This window comes from Medicago truncatula, chromosome 3, assembly GCF_003473485.1.
Source record: "Medicago truncatula cultivar Jemalong A17 chromosome 3, MtrunA17r5.0-ANR, whole genome shotgun sequence".
Taxonomy (NCBI): Eukaryota; Viridiplantae; Streptophyta; class Magnoliopsida; order Fabales; family Fabaceae; genus Medicago; species Medicago truncatula.
In genome coordinates this window covers 41654867-41667989 of record NC_053044.1, presented here as the reverse complement: position 1 = coordinate 41667989, position 13123 = coordinate 41654867, and the positions used below count along the sequence as shown (strand labels likewise).

General features: G+C 32.5%; 2 protein-coding genes and 2 long non-coding RNA genes across 5 annotated transcripts; 3 read left to right on the top strand and 1 right to left on the bottom strand.

Annotated features, from left to right (window-relative positions):
• The first annotated feature begins 1277 nt into the window (after positions 1–1277).
• LOC11429072 (xyloglucan endotransglucosylase/hydrolase 2) lies at positions 1278–2682 on the top strand. Its single transcript, XM_003601666.4, has 3 exons — positions 1278–1640; positions 1841–2034; positions 2128–2682. Exons 1-3 carry the CDS (start codon positions 1365–1367, stop codon positions 2504–2506), a joined length of 849 nt encoding a protein of 282 aa, XP_003601714.1. The 5' UTR covers positions 1278–1364; the 3' UTR covers positions 2507–2682.
• Positions 2683–5533: 2851 nt separating this feature from the next.
• LOC11432735 (xyloglucan endotransglucosylase/hydrolase 2) lies at positions 5534–6929 on the top strand. Its single transcript, XM_003601665.4, has 3 exons — positions 5534–5861; positions 6060–6253; positions 6347–6929. The coding sequence occupies exons 1-3, from the start codon at positions 5586–5588 to the stop codon at positions 6723–6725; spliced, it is 849 nt and encodes a 282-aa protein (XP_003601713.1). The 5' UTR covers positions 5534–5585; the 3' UTR covers positions 6726–6929.
• A 1392-nt stretch (positions 6930–8321) lies between these two features.
• On the top strand, positions 8322–9512 carry LOC120579431 (uncharacterized). Its single transcript, XR_005645241.1, has 2 exons — positions 8322–9107; positions 9458–9512. It is a non-coding gene; the product is annotated as an uncharacterized lncRNA (long non-coding RNA).
• A 1411-nt stretch (positions 9513–10923) lies between these two features.
• On the bottom strand, positions 10924–12804 carry LOC11427016 (uncharacterized). 2 transcript variants are annotated; one of them, XR_003009895.2, is made up of 4 exons: positions 12681–12804; positions 12288–12412; positions 11191–12036; positions 10924–11063 (listed from the first exon to the last, which is right to left on the bottom strand). It is a non-coding gene; the product is annotated as an uncharacterized lncRNA (long non-coding RNA). The 2 variants fall into 2 exon arrangements; XR_005645466.1 differs by having other exon boundaries at positions 12288–12409; positions 12681–12756.
• Between the last annotated feature and the right edge of the window lie 319 nt (positions 12805–13123).

Genomic DNA, 13123 nt, shown 5'->3' with positions numbered 1-13123 from the left:
GGGAGCCAGCTCACGTTCTCGTACTAAAACAATTTCACCATTGTTTTCTTTTCGCTGGTTTTATAGCTTTCCATTCAAATTTGTCAGCTATGCAAAAGACAAATTAAATGAAACTGTGACTAAGCCAGAACAAAGCAAGCAGAGAGAGTTATTTATCAGCACAACGATATGGATTACTACGTCATTCCATTGGTGGTCTCGTGACTCATGTCAGAAACCTCAAATTAATTAGGGTATGTGATTCTAATCACATGGCACCATCACATTGGATTCTTAAAGCATGATCCATTGATCCTTAAACCTATGGAGAAGTAATATCGTTTTTGGTTTTGAAAGAAAAATAAAAATAAAAACTGAATGAATTAATTTTGTATGTAGAATTGATTTTTGAAAGGAAAAAAAAAAGGTAAGTTGAAGGTGGTTCTAGGGTGCACCATTTTATAAGTAGCGTATCATGAATCAACACTTAAAATTGTTAAAAATTTCAACGATGATCGACGATATTATTCATAAATAAAAACCCGTGACATTTTCAATACAAGCTACATGTTTATTTTTCATTGTTTTAATCAAACTAATGTTAATTAAATTATTATTTCAATAGTAAAAATGAGGAGAATCATTAATATATTTTTTTTTATTCGAAGAATCATTAATATCTAGTATTATCAAAATGGGATGTTTATCACCGATAGTTTTTAACATTTTTCAAATATTAATCCAAAGTAGATCATTTATAAAGATGATTCATATTAGAATTTCTTATAATTTATATTTGCACACATTAATGTAAAAGTTGATCGAACAATAAATTCAAATCTAAGAATTAACTTCTGAAATACAAATCATATTAGAATTAGTTATGACTTTATTCTCTCGAATTCAAATCAGTAGATCGGTTCCTTCATCAACATTCAAATCCAGTTGGCATCGACGACCTACTTTTCTTTCCAACTTTCTGACTCCAAATCATATTAAAACGGGACCTACCCATATGTATCATAACTAGTACGCTATGATAATTATTGATTCATAACGTTATTTATATGCATAAACCCAAACCATGAGTATAAGCAAAATTAAAATAACAATGACCAAACAAAAGTTTCCAGCTTTCAAAAGGTTCAAAGCTGGCACCAGCTTTTAGTGGTACTCCATCTAGACTCTCTTCACGCGTCTCACCACCCTACATTACATTCCCATAACATATTCTCATTCCAATTTCCCTAACGTACTCTATCTCACACATATATATAGACCCTCTTTTCTTATTCTAACACATCCTTCACACATCACAACAATTACATTAATATTTCTCTCTCACACACACACACACACACATTTCTCTGTGCAAATTAATTAATATGGTTTCTTCTATTGGCATAAACAATATGCTGATTGGAGTTATGATAATTAGCTCCTTGGTAGCTACATGTTCTGCTAACTTCAACCAAGACTTTGATCTAACTTGGGGTGACCACCGTGCTAAGATATTCAATGGTGGTCAACTTCTATCTCTTTCTCTTGATAAAACTTCTGGCTCTGGCTTCCAATCCAAGAAAGAGTATTTATTTGGTAGAATTGATATGCAACTTAAACTTGTTGCTGGAAATTCTGCTGGAACTGTTACTGCTTACTACGTACGTACTTCATTTTTTATTCCTTTCTTTACTTCCTCATTTAGCATATCATATATTCTTTCTATTCCAAAAGCAACTTTAATTAAAATAGCTTCAACACGATATCAAAAGCTTTTATATGAGAATATTTTTGTTCTGTTTCTGTTTTGCTTCTTGTGTATTGTGGTGCTGCAAGTAAATAACGATGATATATGGTGCAGTTGTCATCACAGGGACCGACTCATGATGAAATTGATTTTGAGTTCTTAGGAAATGTTAGTGGCGATCCTTACATTCTCCACACAAACGTGTTTTCTCAAGGCAAAGGAAACAGAGAACAACAATTCTACCTCTGGTTCGACCCAACCAAGAACTTCCACACTTACTCTATCATCTGGAAGCCACAACACATTATGTAAGTAATATATATTTAAGTTCGTGTTTGTATAAAGAACTCAATTATGTGCTTATAACAAACACGCTAACAAGTTCATGTAACTAATTGCAGATTTTTGGTTGACAACACCCCAATAAGGATCTTCAAGAATGCTGAATCAATTGGTATTCCATTCCCAAAGAACCAACCAATGAGAATCTATTCAAGTCTCTGGAATGCTGATGATTGGGCTACAAGAGGTGGTTTGGTGAAAACTGATTGGTCCAAAGCACCCTTTACAGCTTACTACCGCAATTTCAAAGCTACTGAGTTATCTTCTGTCTCTTCCACTTCCTTCTCTGATTCTGCATTGCAAAGCAATGAGCTTGATGCTTATGGTAGAAGAAGATTGAGATGGGTTCAGAAATACTTTATGATCTATAATTACTGCAACGATCTTAAGCGATTCCCAGAAGGTATTCCTGCTGAGTGTAAGCGTCCAAGGTTCTGATGAGAGATCAATGATGAAGAACATATAATAGCCATCTTATTTTAATTTGTTATGATTCTTTGATTTTATATATTCCTCTATATTTTTTTGGTGTCTATTTTAGATAGCACATGATCAAATAAATCAAATTCTTTGTACCACTTCCTTATCACTTTTCAATCTATACGTTGAGAACACTATATATACTATATTCGTATCTAATGAGGACTAAATTGAAACATATGACGCATATAGAACTCAACCTTCATTACTTTGTTACTATGAATCCCTAATACTTTGCTTGTCAATAAACTTTACTTGTCGCGGAATACACCAATGAACTTGTAATTTGAAAATGATGAAAATTCATCTCAATGTTTATTACAAAAATTACTATGGCGAAAATTTCTCTTAATGCACATAATTAAGCCTTAATTGTGCTATCGACTAACTTATAGTTTATTACTCGCTACGGTCCTTAATATAAGAGAAGATTTTTTTTTTTTTTAAGTTCATTAAATAAATGATGTATTTACTCTACACTGTAGTCTAAATATATTAATTATTCAATGAACCTAAAAATAGATTCTTCTCTTATAGTCCGGATTGGAGGGAGTATTTTTCATATATTGTAGATTGACTTGCTTAAGAGTACTACAAGTGAGTAATATATAAAATATAAAAAGAAATTGTATTTTTGTATAAAATATAATAATTATTACGTGGTTATTCATAAAGTTCTATTAGAAAAATCAAAACTCACTATTTTTTTTAAGTGTGCAGTCAAAATCACACGGTGATCTACTTCTACCGGAAAAATCACTTGATTTTTATCTTTCCCATTCTTCTTGAGAGCTCACTTCCTTTTTTTCATTTACTCGAATGTTTTGAGTATTTACAAATACATTACCCTCATTGAGGGGGCTTTTGCCACTGTCCTTTGTCGTATCACAATAACAATGATACTCTTTTGAGATAAACCTTGAATCAATTATTAAGGAAGATTGGGTAACGTAACTGGTTTGTATAGTTCAAGGACTAATTTAGTATATTTTTATAGTTTATGGACTAAATTGAAGAGAGAGTTTAATTTAGGAACTAAACTACTAAATTGATGAATTTTGTATAGTTTAGGGACTATCTAGTATATTTTTGTAGTTTAGGGATTAAATTGAAGAGGGGGAGATAGTTTATTAGGACCTAAATTAATGGTTTCTTCCTCTTTCACTAGTTCCACATGCTTCAACCAGTAGGAACTAGGACTTCATCAGTAGGAACTGTCTTTTTGTCATCTTGATGATTTTAAGAAAATTATCGTTAGCAAGGTTTTTCAACTTGGAACTTTACCTCAATTCATTTTATTTGGGTGAACTCGTACGAGTTTAACTAAAATTAATATGACATATATATGTTAATATGTTGAAGCTCTATTTTTCATTTTGAAAACGCTGACCTTTTCGTTTTGAATGTGAAATAAGAAAATGTTGACTTTGTTGTCATCGGAATGCCCTTGCCGGCGTCAAAAAGGAACGATATGTCTGTGTTCTCTTTTGTTTTTGAAAATGTGTAGAAAAGGGAAAGTGGAAACGTTATGTTTGCGAAAAGTGTGGGCTAAAAAAGAAATAGGTAAAAAAAAAAAATTGGTCCAGAAAAAAGGTTTAATTGCAGTTTTGGTCCCCCTATTTTCACCATTTTGCATAATTGGTCCCCCTATTTTAAAATTCGACACTTTTGGTCATTCCATCATATTTTTGAACAATAAAAAAGTGACGTGATAAATTTTAAATGTTGTGGAATATGATATGAAGATGGAAAAAAATCAACATCAATGAAATTGTAACAAAATTCTCTTGAAAACTTTATTTAAAACATATCATATCACAATATTTTAGACAAAATATTTGATAGAGCGACCAAAATTGTCGAATTTTAAAATAGGGGGGACCAATTTCACAAAATGAAGAAAATAGGGGTACCAAAACTGAAATTAAGCCAAAAAAAAAAAGAGAAGAAAAATATGATAGGATATAGGTCATTTAGATCTCAACACTCTAGCTAGTACGGGGATACTACGATGGTCAGTAGAGACCTCTAACATCAAATACAACACTGAAATCACAGTTCGAAATAATTTCGGATTTTATAATCCAAAAAATGTTAACAATCAGCTCAGATTATATAATCCAAATCAAGAATATTTTGGTCTTTTTTGCAGGGTGTGTGAGAATAGCAGAGCGAAAAAAGTAATGGTCTTTTCTTTATAAGTGTGAAATGAGCAAAAGATTCATTTAAATTGAGACGGAGGAAGTAGCTTTTAGTAAAAGAATTGATGTTCACACAAATTGATTTTCACTTTTTTCACCCCTCCCTAATGTGACCCTGCCTTAAGGACTCAAAATGACCCCGCAACTTGCTAACATATCGTAAAGGAGTTGATTTAGAAAAATGATGTTCCCACATCAAAGGATTCTAGGAAAAACCACGAATTTATCAGCAGTTAACTGTCGATGGTTTTTAACGGATGGTAGTTAACTGCTGATAGAAATTGAGGTTAAATTTATCGTTTCATGGTGTTTCTTAACTTGTTTACAGTGTAAACATCAATTTTCGTTGTTTTATCACTAGCTAGATCAGTTCCTTCATCTCATTCACCTCGGTTGCCATCCAGCACCTAATTTCATTTCCAAGTTTTTGGCCCAAACCATATCAAAACGTGTGGGCGCCTACACATACGTAACATAATTAGGTCGCTATGATAATTATTGACTCATGCAATTCATAACGTTGGTTCGTTGGAAAATCCCAAAACAAAATCAAGCAAGCATAATTTAAAAACTATGATCAAACAAAAGCATCCAGCTTTCAAAAACTTGCAAAGCTGGCACCAACTTTTGGGGTATACCAGACTCCATTCACGCGTCTCACCACCTTACACTACAATCCACAACATATTCCCATTCTAATTTCTCACCCCAAGTCCCTAACACACATATATAGACCCTCTTTTCTAATTCTAACACATCCTTCACACATCACAACAATTACATTAATATTTCTCTCTCACACACACACACACATTTCTCTGTGCAAATTAATTAATATGGCTTATTCTATTGGCATTAACAGTATGCTGATTGGAGTCATGATAATTAGCTCCTTGGTAGCTACATGTTCTGCTAACTTCAACCAAGACTTTGATCTAACTTGGGGTGACCACCGTGCTAAGATATTCAATGGTGGTCAACTTCTATCTCTTTCTCTTGATAAAACTTCTGGCTCTGGCTTCCAATCCAAGAAAGAGTATTTATTTGGTAGAATTGATATGCAACTTAAACTTGTTGCTGGAAATTCTGCTGGAACTGTTACTGCTTACTATGTATGTACTTCATTTTTTATTCCTTTCTTTACTTCCTCATTTAGCATATCATATATTCTTTCTATTCCGAAAGCAACTTTAATTAAAATAGCTTCAACACGATATCAAAAGCTTTTATGAGAATATTTTTGTTCTGTTTCTGTTTTGCTTCTTGTGTATTGTGGTGCTGCAAGTAAATAACGATGATATATGGTGCAGTTGTCATCACAGGGACCGACTCATGATGAAATTGATTTTGAGTTCTTAGGAAATGTTAGTGGCGATCCTTACATTCTCCACACAAACGTGTTTTCTCAAGGCAAAGGAAACAGAGAACAACAATTCTACCTCTGGTTCGACCCAACCAAGAACTTCCACACTTACTCTATCATCTGGAAGCCACAACACATTATGTAAGTAATATATATTTAAGTTCGTGTTTGTATAAAGAACTCAATTATGTGCTTATAACAAACACGCTAACAAGTTCATGTAACTAATTGCAGATTTTTGGTTGACAACACCCCAATAAGGATCTTCAAGAATGCTGAATCAATTGGTATTCCATTCCCAAAGAACCAACCAATGAGAATCTATTCAAGTCTCTGGAATGCTGATGATTGGGCTACAAGAGGTGGTTTGGTGAAAACTGATTGGTCCAAAGCACCCTTTACAGCTTACTACCGCAATTTCAAAGCTACTGAGTTATCTTCTGTCTCTTCCACTTCCTTCTCTGATTCTGCATTGCAAAGCAATGAGCTTGATGCTTATGGTAGAAGAAGATTGAGATGGGTTCAGAAATACTTTATGATCTATAATTACTGCAACGATCTTAAGCGATTCCCAGAAGGTATTCCTGCTGAGTGTAAGCGTCCAAGGTTCTGATGAGAGATCAATGATGAAGAACATATAATAGCCATCTTATTTTAATTTGTTATGATTCTTTGATTTTATATATTCCTCTATATTTTTTTGGTGTCTATCTTAGATAACATGTGATCAAATAAATCACATTCTTTGTAGTTTGTACCACTTCCTTATCAGTTTTCGGTATATTGAGAACACTATATATACCCTGTTCGTAGCTAATGAGACTAAAAGACGCATATAGAACTTAACCTTCATTACTTTATATGAAGCCTGACCATACGGGTGCGTTTTATTTGCTAAAAAATGAAAGACAGGATAGAACAACTCTAGTTGTCCAGTGTTTGATTTGTAAAATTGTTTCAGGTATAGGACAATCTGGAGGCAAGAGACAGGACAAAAACTCATATTTTTGTCACTCACGAAACCACAACACAACTTTTTGTCCCACGTACAAGTTGTCTAAAATACCAAAATACCATTTTGTCCCCCAAAAATCGTATAAAACAAAAAATTACTCATTGCCATAAAAAATTTGTCATGTGCTGTTCTGCCTAATGTTATGTTGTTTTGTCTTGTACTGTTCTGTACAATACTTACTGTTTTGCAAACCAAACACACCAATAATGTCTCTCGAATATAATGGACAGAGGTTGAGATATTTGCCAAAGCTAAATTCACCATACATAGTAAATAAGAAATTGCAATTCAATTTTGTTCACTCTTGACAATTAAGTATAAATGATGTTTTATTCACAGCATAATGGTGCTCGGATCAAATTAAGAAAAAAATGAAACTCTAGAAGCAATATGTATTATATGAAGTAAATAAAATATTGAAATTAGTTATGAAGTAAATAAAATACAAAAGGAATAATTATAAGCATGCATAATCTATAACTAATTTGAGATGCAAATTCTGCATATTTAAATCTTAAAAAAACTTCTTGTTGATCGTCTATAACTAGCGGTTCTATGTATCGAAAGGGCATACTAGTTTCTCGGAAAAGCGCGGTTTAGGAATAACAGTGTCTTATCGATGTGCAAAGTAACACAACATTCTGTAAACCACAAATAAAAGAAAAAGACAGTTTCCCTCATTTACCCACTAAGAAAAGTATGTGCAATAGACAAGGTATAGTTTAAAGTAGAGTAAATACCCCAAGTTAACCCTTAAAATTGAATGGTTCTTACAATCTAGTACCCCATATTATCAATATTTCAAAATGATCTTTGAAATTGCAAAACTATAATCAAGTCATAAACAAAACGACCATATCCATAGCAGGTAGATTCCTACAAAAGGAATAGAGATTAGGGTTAGGGTATACCGTTGTGATTACATATATCACTACACCAGTAAGCAAATATTGTAACTTGAATGCAACGTATATGTATAGCAGAAGCAAATATAAAATCAAAGGATGGATACGTTATTATTACAATGGTGGAGTGTACTAGATTTTAATGGCACACGCTTTGACCTCAGGTGGTGTATCTTGATTGTCCCATACTTCAGCGTGAAAAGTTGTTATAGCAGGGCTGTTGGAAGGAACTTCTTTTGCTTTTGCTTGAAAGGTAATGTAATACACCGGATCAGCAGTACCAAAGTTGATGAAACACAAAAGATGAACCCTAATAATTAAGAAGAACGATTAGTTTAAGGTAGTTAATGAATAAACATACAATATTGTATACTCTAATAAGCAGGTTCACCTGCTTATGCATATTTTTTTCATTGTAATCCTTCAATGCAAGCTTGCAATGGGCAATGAGAATAGGGAGTTCATCTTCATCGGTCCAATAACAAACCTTTTCCCTCCATCATTTACCACCAAATTTGATCCATGTAATATGATCAAGATTTAGATGCAAGGCAGACCCTATGGTATGTAGGTAGGACATGACTAAATCAAATTTTAAAATGAAATCTTTTATAACTAAAAGTAAAATCATGGGCTTGTTTTTAAGTAGATGTCAGACCTATTATTTGGAATAGAAAGTCAGATGAGCAATTTAGTTTTAATAGCAGACCCAAATTGATTGTATTATTTTAATATACTACACTTTCATGTAATATAATTAAGATTCAGATGCAGGGTCAGCCCAATGTGTATTTTGGAGTTGATTAAACTTAGAAATACTAATTAAATAAAGGAAAATGCTTAGATACTTATTATATTCTTTTAGTTACACATCCACATAAAGGTGGGAAATGGCTTCTTGTATTGATGAGTATTATCTATTTAACAAATTACAGATTTGGCATAAATATTTATTTGATGCAAAAAATTTATTCGCATTCATTTGATTGAGTATAGTGAGTGAGGACAATGAATTCAGATCTTGCGTTATATGAAATAGAACTTCGTTGCAGACGTGAAGAATCGAGATTTGGAGGTATCATTTCAGCTTTGGCCTTCACAATTGTACCATTATAAAAACTGAACTGCTCCTTCTTTATAGCATTTTGATGTATATGAATTTTAAGTTTTTTCTTTGCTAGCTATCTGCAGTTTTTTAAAGAATTATTTTTTTCTAAAGTAGAAAACGCGATACCCTAATGAATACGTGGTTAAGAAAATGTGTTAAGTGCTCTAGAATTACAATTGGAGATTAGTAAATGGAAACCATGTCATTTGGATTTCCATTAACTAATTTACATAGCTCAACCAATACATTTTAAGTTTATGTTCAGCCAATACATTTTAATTCCCATGTTTATTGTTAGTGCCATTTGTTCTATACAGGTTTTGTTATTGGAGAAATAGAGACAGAGAAAAGGTTATTTGATGTGAAGGCATGGGAAAAAAATGAAAAGTCCTAAGTAGAGAATAACAAAGTGAAGGCATGGGTTTGATGATTACAGTGACGATGTCAGAATATGAGCAAGTTCTAGGATCATGCAGAGCATGTTGAAAATTTATATTACTATACAAATGTGTTGCTACTTGCTAGTAATAAAGTGTTAGTGAAATGATTGATTGTTAGGGAATATGTGTTAATTTGGTAGTTTGATTATGGAATACGTTATTTGTTAATTGTTCAGTAATTAGTGATGTTGTGAATTCGATGAAAAATCACACCAATAACAACTTGATGTGTGGAGCAAGGGATAATCAAGCAACCAAAACAAAGCGTATGGAATAATTAAATACAAGCCAAAAGTAGAAAACAACGGCGAGAAGAACACAAAGAAGAAGAAGAACACAAAGATATTTGTTGACCCAGTTCGGTCCAATCTGACCTAGTATGGGGGAGAGAGCAGCTCTCCAATCCACTATATGATGAGTTTCGTTACAAAGAGAAATCAATGAGTTACAAGAATAAGTCTCCCGCCTAATTCTACCCAAAGTCTCAATCTCTTCCCGTAACCAAGAGACTCCAATCCTAATAGTGTTTCCCAAGGTGAATCAACCCACAAACCCTAGTGTTTGTTCCAAAGAGATAAACTCTATACAAACCCTAGTTTTGTTGTTGCTTTTCTAAACCCTTGTTTCAGCCCCCTCTATCTCTCTCAAAATAGCCTGATACAAGGCCTATATTTATAGTAAAAGTCTTGCTTAAAATCTGTAACAAATCTGTAACAAAACTGTAACAAATCTGCTCCCAAAAATACGTTTTATTTTTATCCGCCAGCGCACTATCGTGCCACGATGAGACCCCATCGTGCCACGATTTTTCCAGTGCCTTGCCCAAAAAACTAAAACCTCCATCGTGCCACGTTGCCCAGCCGTCGTGCCACGATTCTGCAGAAACCTGATTTTAAGTTAACTCTCACAAGTGTGTATCAATGCCTATTATTAACAGCTAATTAAATTTTTTAATATTTTTTAGGTAACTAGCTTTATCATTTACATTAACATTAAAATATGAAATTCTTAATTGCTAGTAGTTGACTTTGAAATTGCTAGGAAATATAAACTTTCGAAAAGTATATTGCTACGTATTAGTTGCAAAGTAGCTAGGATTTTCTAAATATTAGTAGCCAATTGGTTCGGAAATATTTGCTAGGCAATTTGCCGCCCAATCCATGCTACGGCCTTCATGACAGCTAACTCCTAACTAAATTGTAGCTAATCACTGATTTTCTTGTAGTGAAAATACCCTTCTCATTTATTTTGCACAAGAACAAACTTCTGAATTAGATCAAACTTTTACATAATAAAAAACAATAATCTAATATCATTATTATTCACACCAAGAGTCTTCCAAATTAATAATTAAAATAAAATATTCAATATGTGATGAAAATTTTATTCTCATAAACAATGGGGGCTTTACATAAGCAAAATGGCTTGTGCCTTTACTCCCTTCCTACAGTTCCTCCTGCTACTACAAGCTTTATGAATGACCCTGTGACAAATAAAACAGAATGATGGATACCAATATTTATATGCACAAAGGGTGCTGATAAAATCATTTGAATAGCATATAAGTTAATTTAGAACAACATTCAATGTAGAAATGTTTTTTCCCTTACCTTTTATTAGCTTGTTGAAGCCTTTTCATTCTTCATAATCATATGAATAGCTTTAGACTTATTCTCTTCAACCATATCCCTAAGTATATCATCTTCATTCTTCTCAGCTTTCTATTTAGAAGGATCCTTAACAACCTCCGCACTAAAAATCATGCAAGAAACGCACGCTTCCCAAGTAGTTCTTCTATACTTATCTTCCTCCATTCAGTTCATTGATCCAGCCGCCAATAACTCATACACATAAACCATTTTCTGTTGACCCAGAAGAAAATTGTGCACAATAGCTTGCTTTATTTTTGAAAGATTCCACTCAGAATCCAAAAAATAAATAAAAAATCAGTCTAGAAGCAGCTGTTGAACTAATACCTTCAGCGCAAGCATTGATTCACAAGGCTACTGATCCTTATGAACTAATAACTAAACAAAATGACAATGTTTCGAAATTGATTCAAGAAATCAAAGGTAAAACGCATGCACACTAGGAAAAAGCTTTTGAGTTTCTTTGGCAAAACATTACTAGCTCAATGGAACAATCACTCATGAAAGAAAAATCTAACTCAAACGGTGGTTATAACATAACATAACCACCGTTTGTTTTGAATTTTTCTTTCATGAATGATGGTTCCGTTGAGCCAGTAATGTTTTGCCATGGAAATTCAAAAACCTTTTTCTGGCATGCATGCATCTTACCTTTGATTTCTTGAATCAATTTCCAAACTTTGTCATTTTCTTTAGATATTAGTTCATCAGGATCAGTAGCATGAGTTGAGATCATACCATCATCATCTTCATCAACTTTTAGCTATGATTTTTGTTCATGAATGCATTGCATTTTGGACTTCACACCTATCATTATATATACATTAAGTTACCAAGTAGATTTATATTGGGTACATTTGTTATTAAATAGTGAATCTTAAAAAGAATAGTGATTTGTTCAAATTTCACTTTGTAGCCGCTATTTAAAATTGCAGCAGACAAAATATATAACCATACTTAAAAAAAACATATATAACCAAATTAGGGACTAAATTTATATGTATATTCTTGTTAAGATTTTTTACTTAACTTACAAAGGGTTCAGAAATGTCTCCTACCTCGGTTTTCACAAAGCCGCATCTAAGGTGTATATTCCAATTTCTTCATCTAATTTATAGTTATGCTCACAAATTTACTTGAATTCCTTCTTGGTATTCAATAAAACCTCTGCATTTTAACCCTGCTATTGTATATAATAGTTGAACTGAATCAAGATTTAGCCTTAGAATAGAATATAAAACCAAAAAAACAATGAATTGAATTCATATATACGGTCAATGTAAAGATTTTGTACATTGTTAATCGATCATAAATTTTAGATCATTAAAAATGACAATTGATTGTATACAATTTTCACACTAACAAAGTAACAATGCATCAAAGTTTAACAAAAAATTCATATAAATAAATACAAGTAAAAGACAAGAGAGGGGGAAGCAATTGTCACATACCTCACTTCCATCAAGGAGTTTTTTTTTTTTTTTTTTTTTTTTGAAAGAACTTCACTTCCATTGTATCCATTTCTTCTCACATTACTTAGAAATATGTGTATAGTGTTTATAAAGTATTGGCAGCCCTCACCTTACAACCCACTACACATTAACGTGAACATTGACTACTTTATAAAACATTGAAAAAAATTAATGTGAGCATGTGAACATTGACAACTTTATAAAGCATTGAAAAAAAATTAATGTGAACATTGACTACTTTATAAAGCATTGAAAAAAATTAATGTGAACATTGGAGTTAATAGATATTCCCTTCGATCATATTTGTAAGCAAAATAGTACTTTTTAGATTCATTCAACCCCTAATGTATTTGGTCTACATATATATCAAATACATTATATATTCAACGAATGTAAAAAGTATTTTTTTTTTCTTATAAATG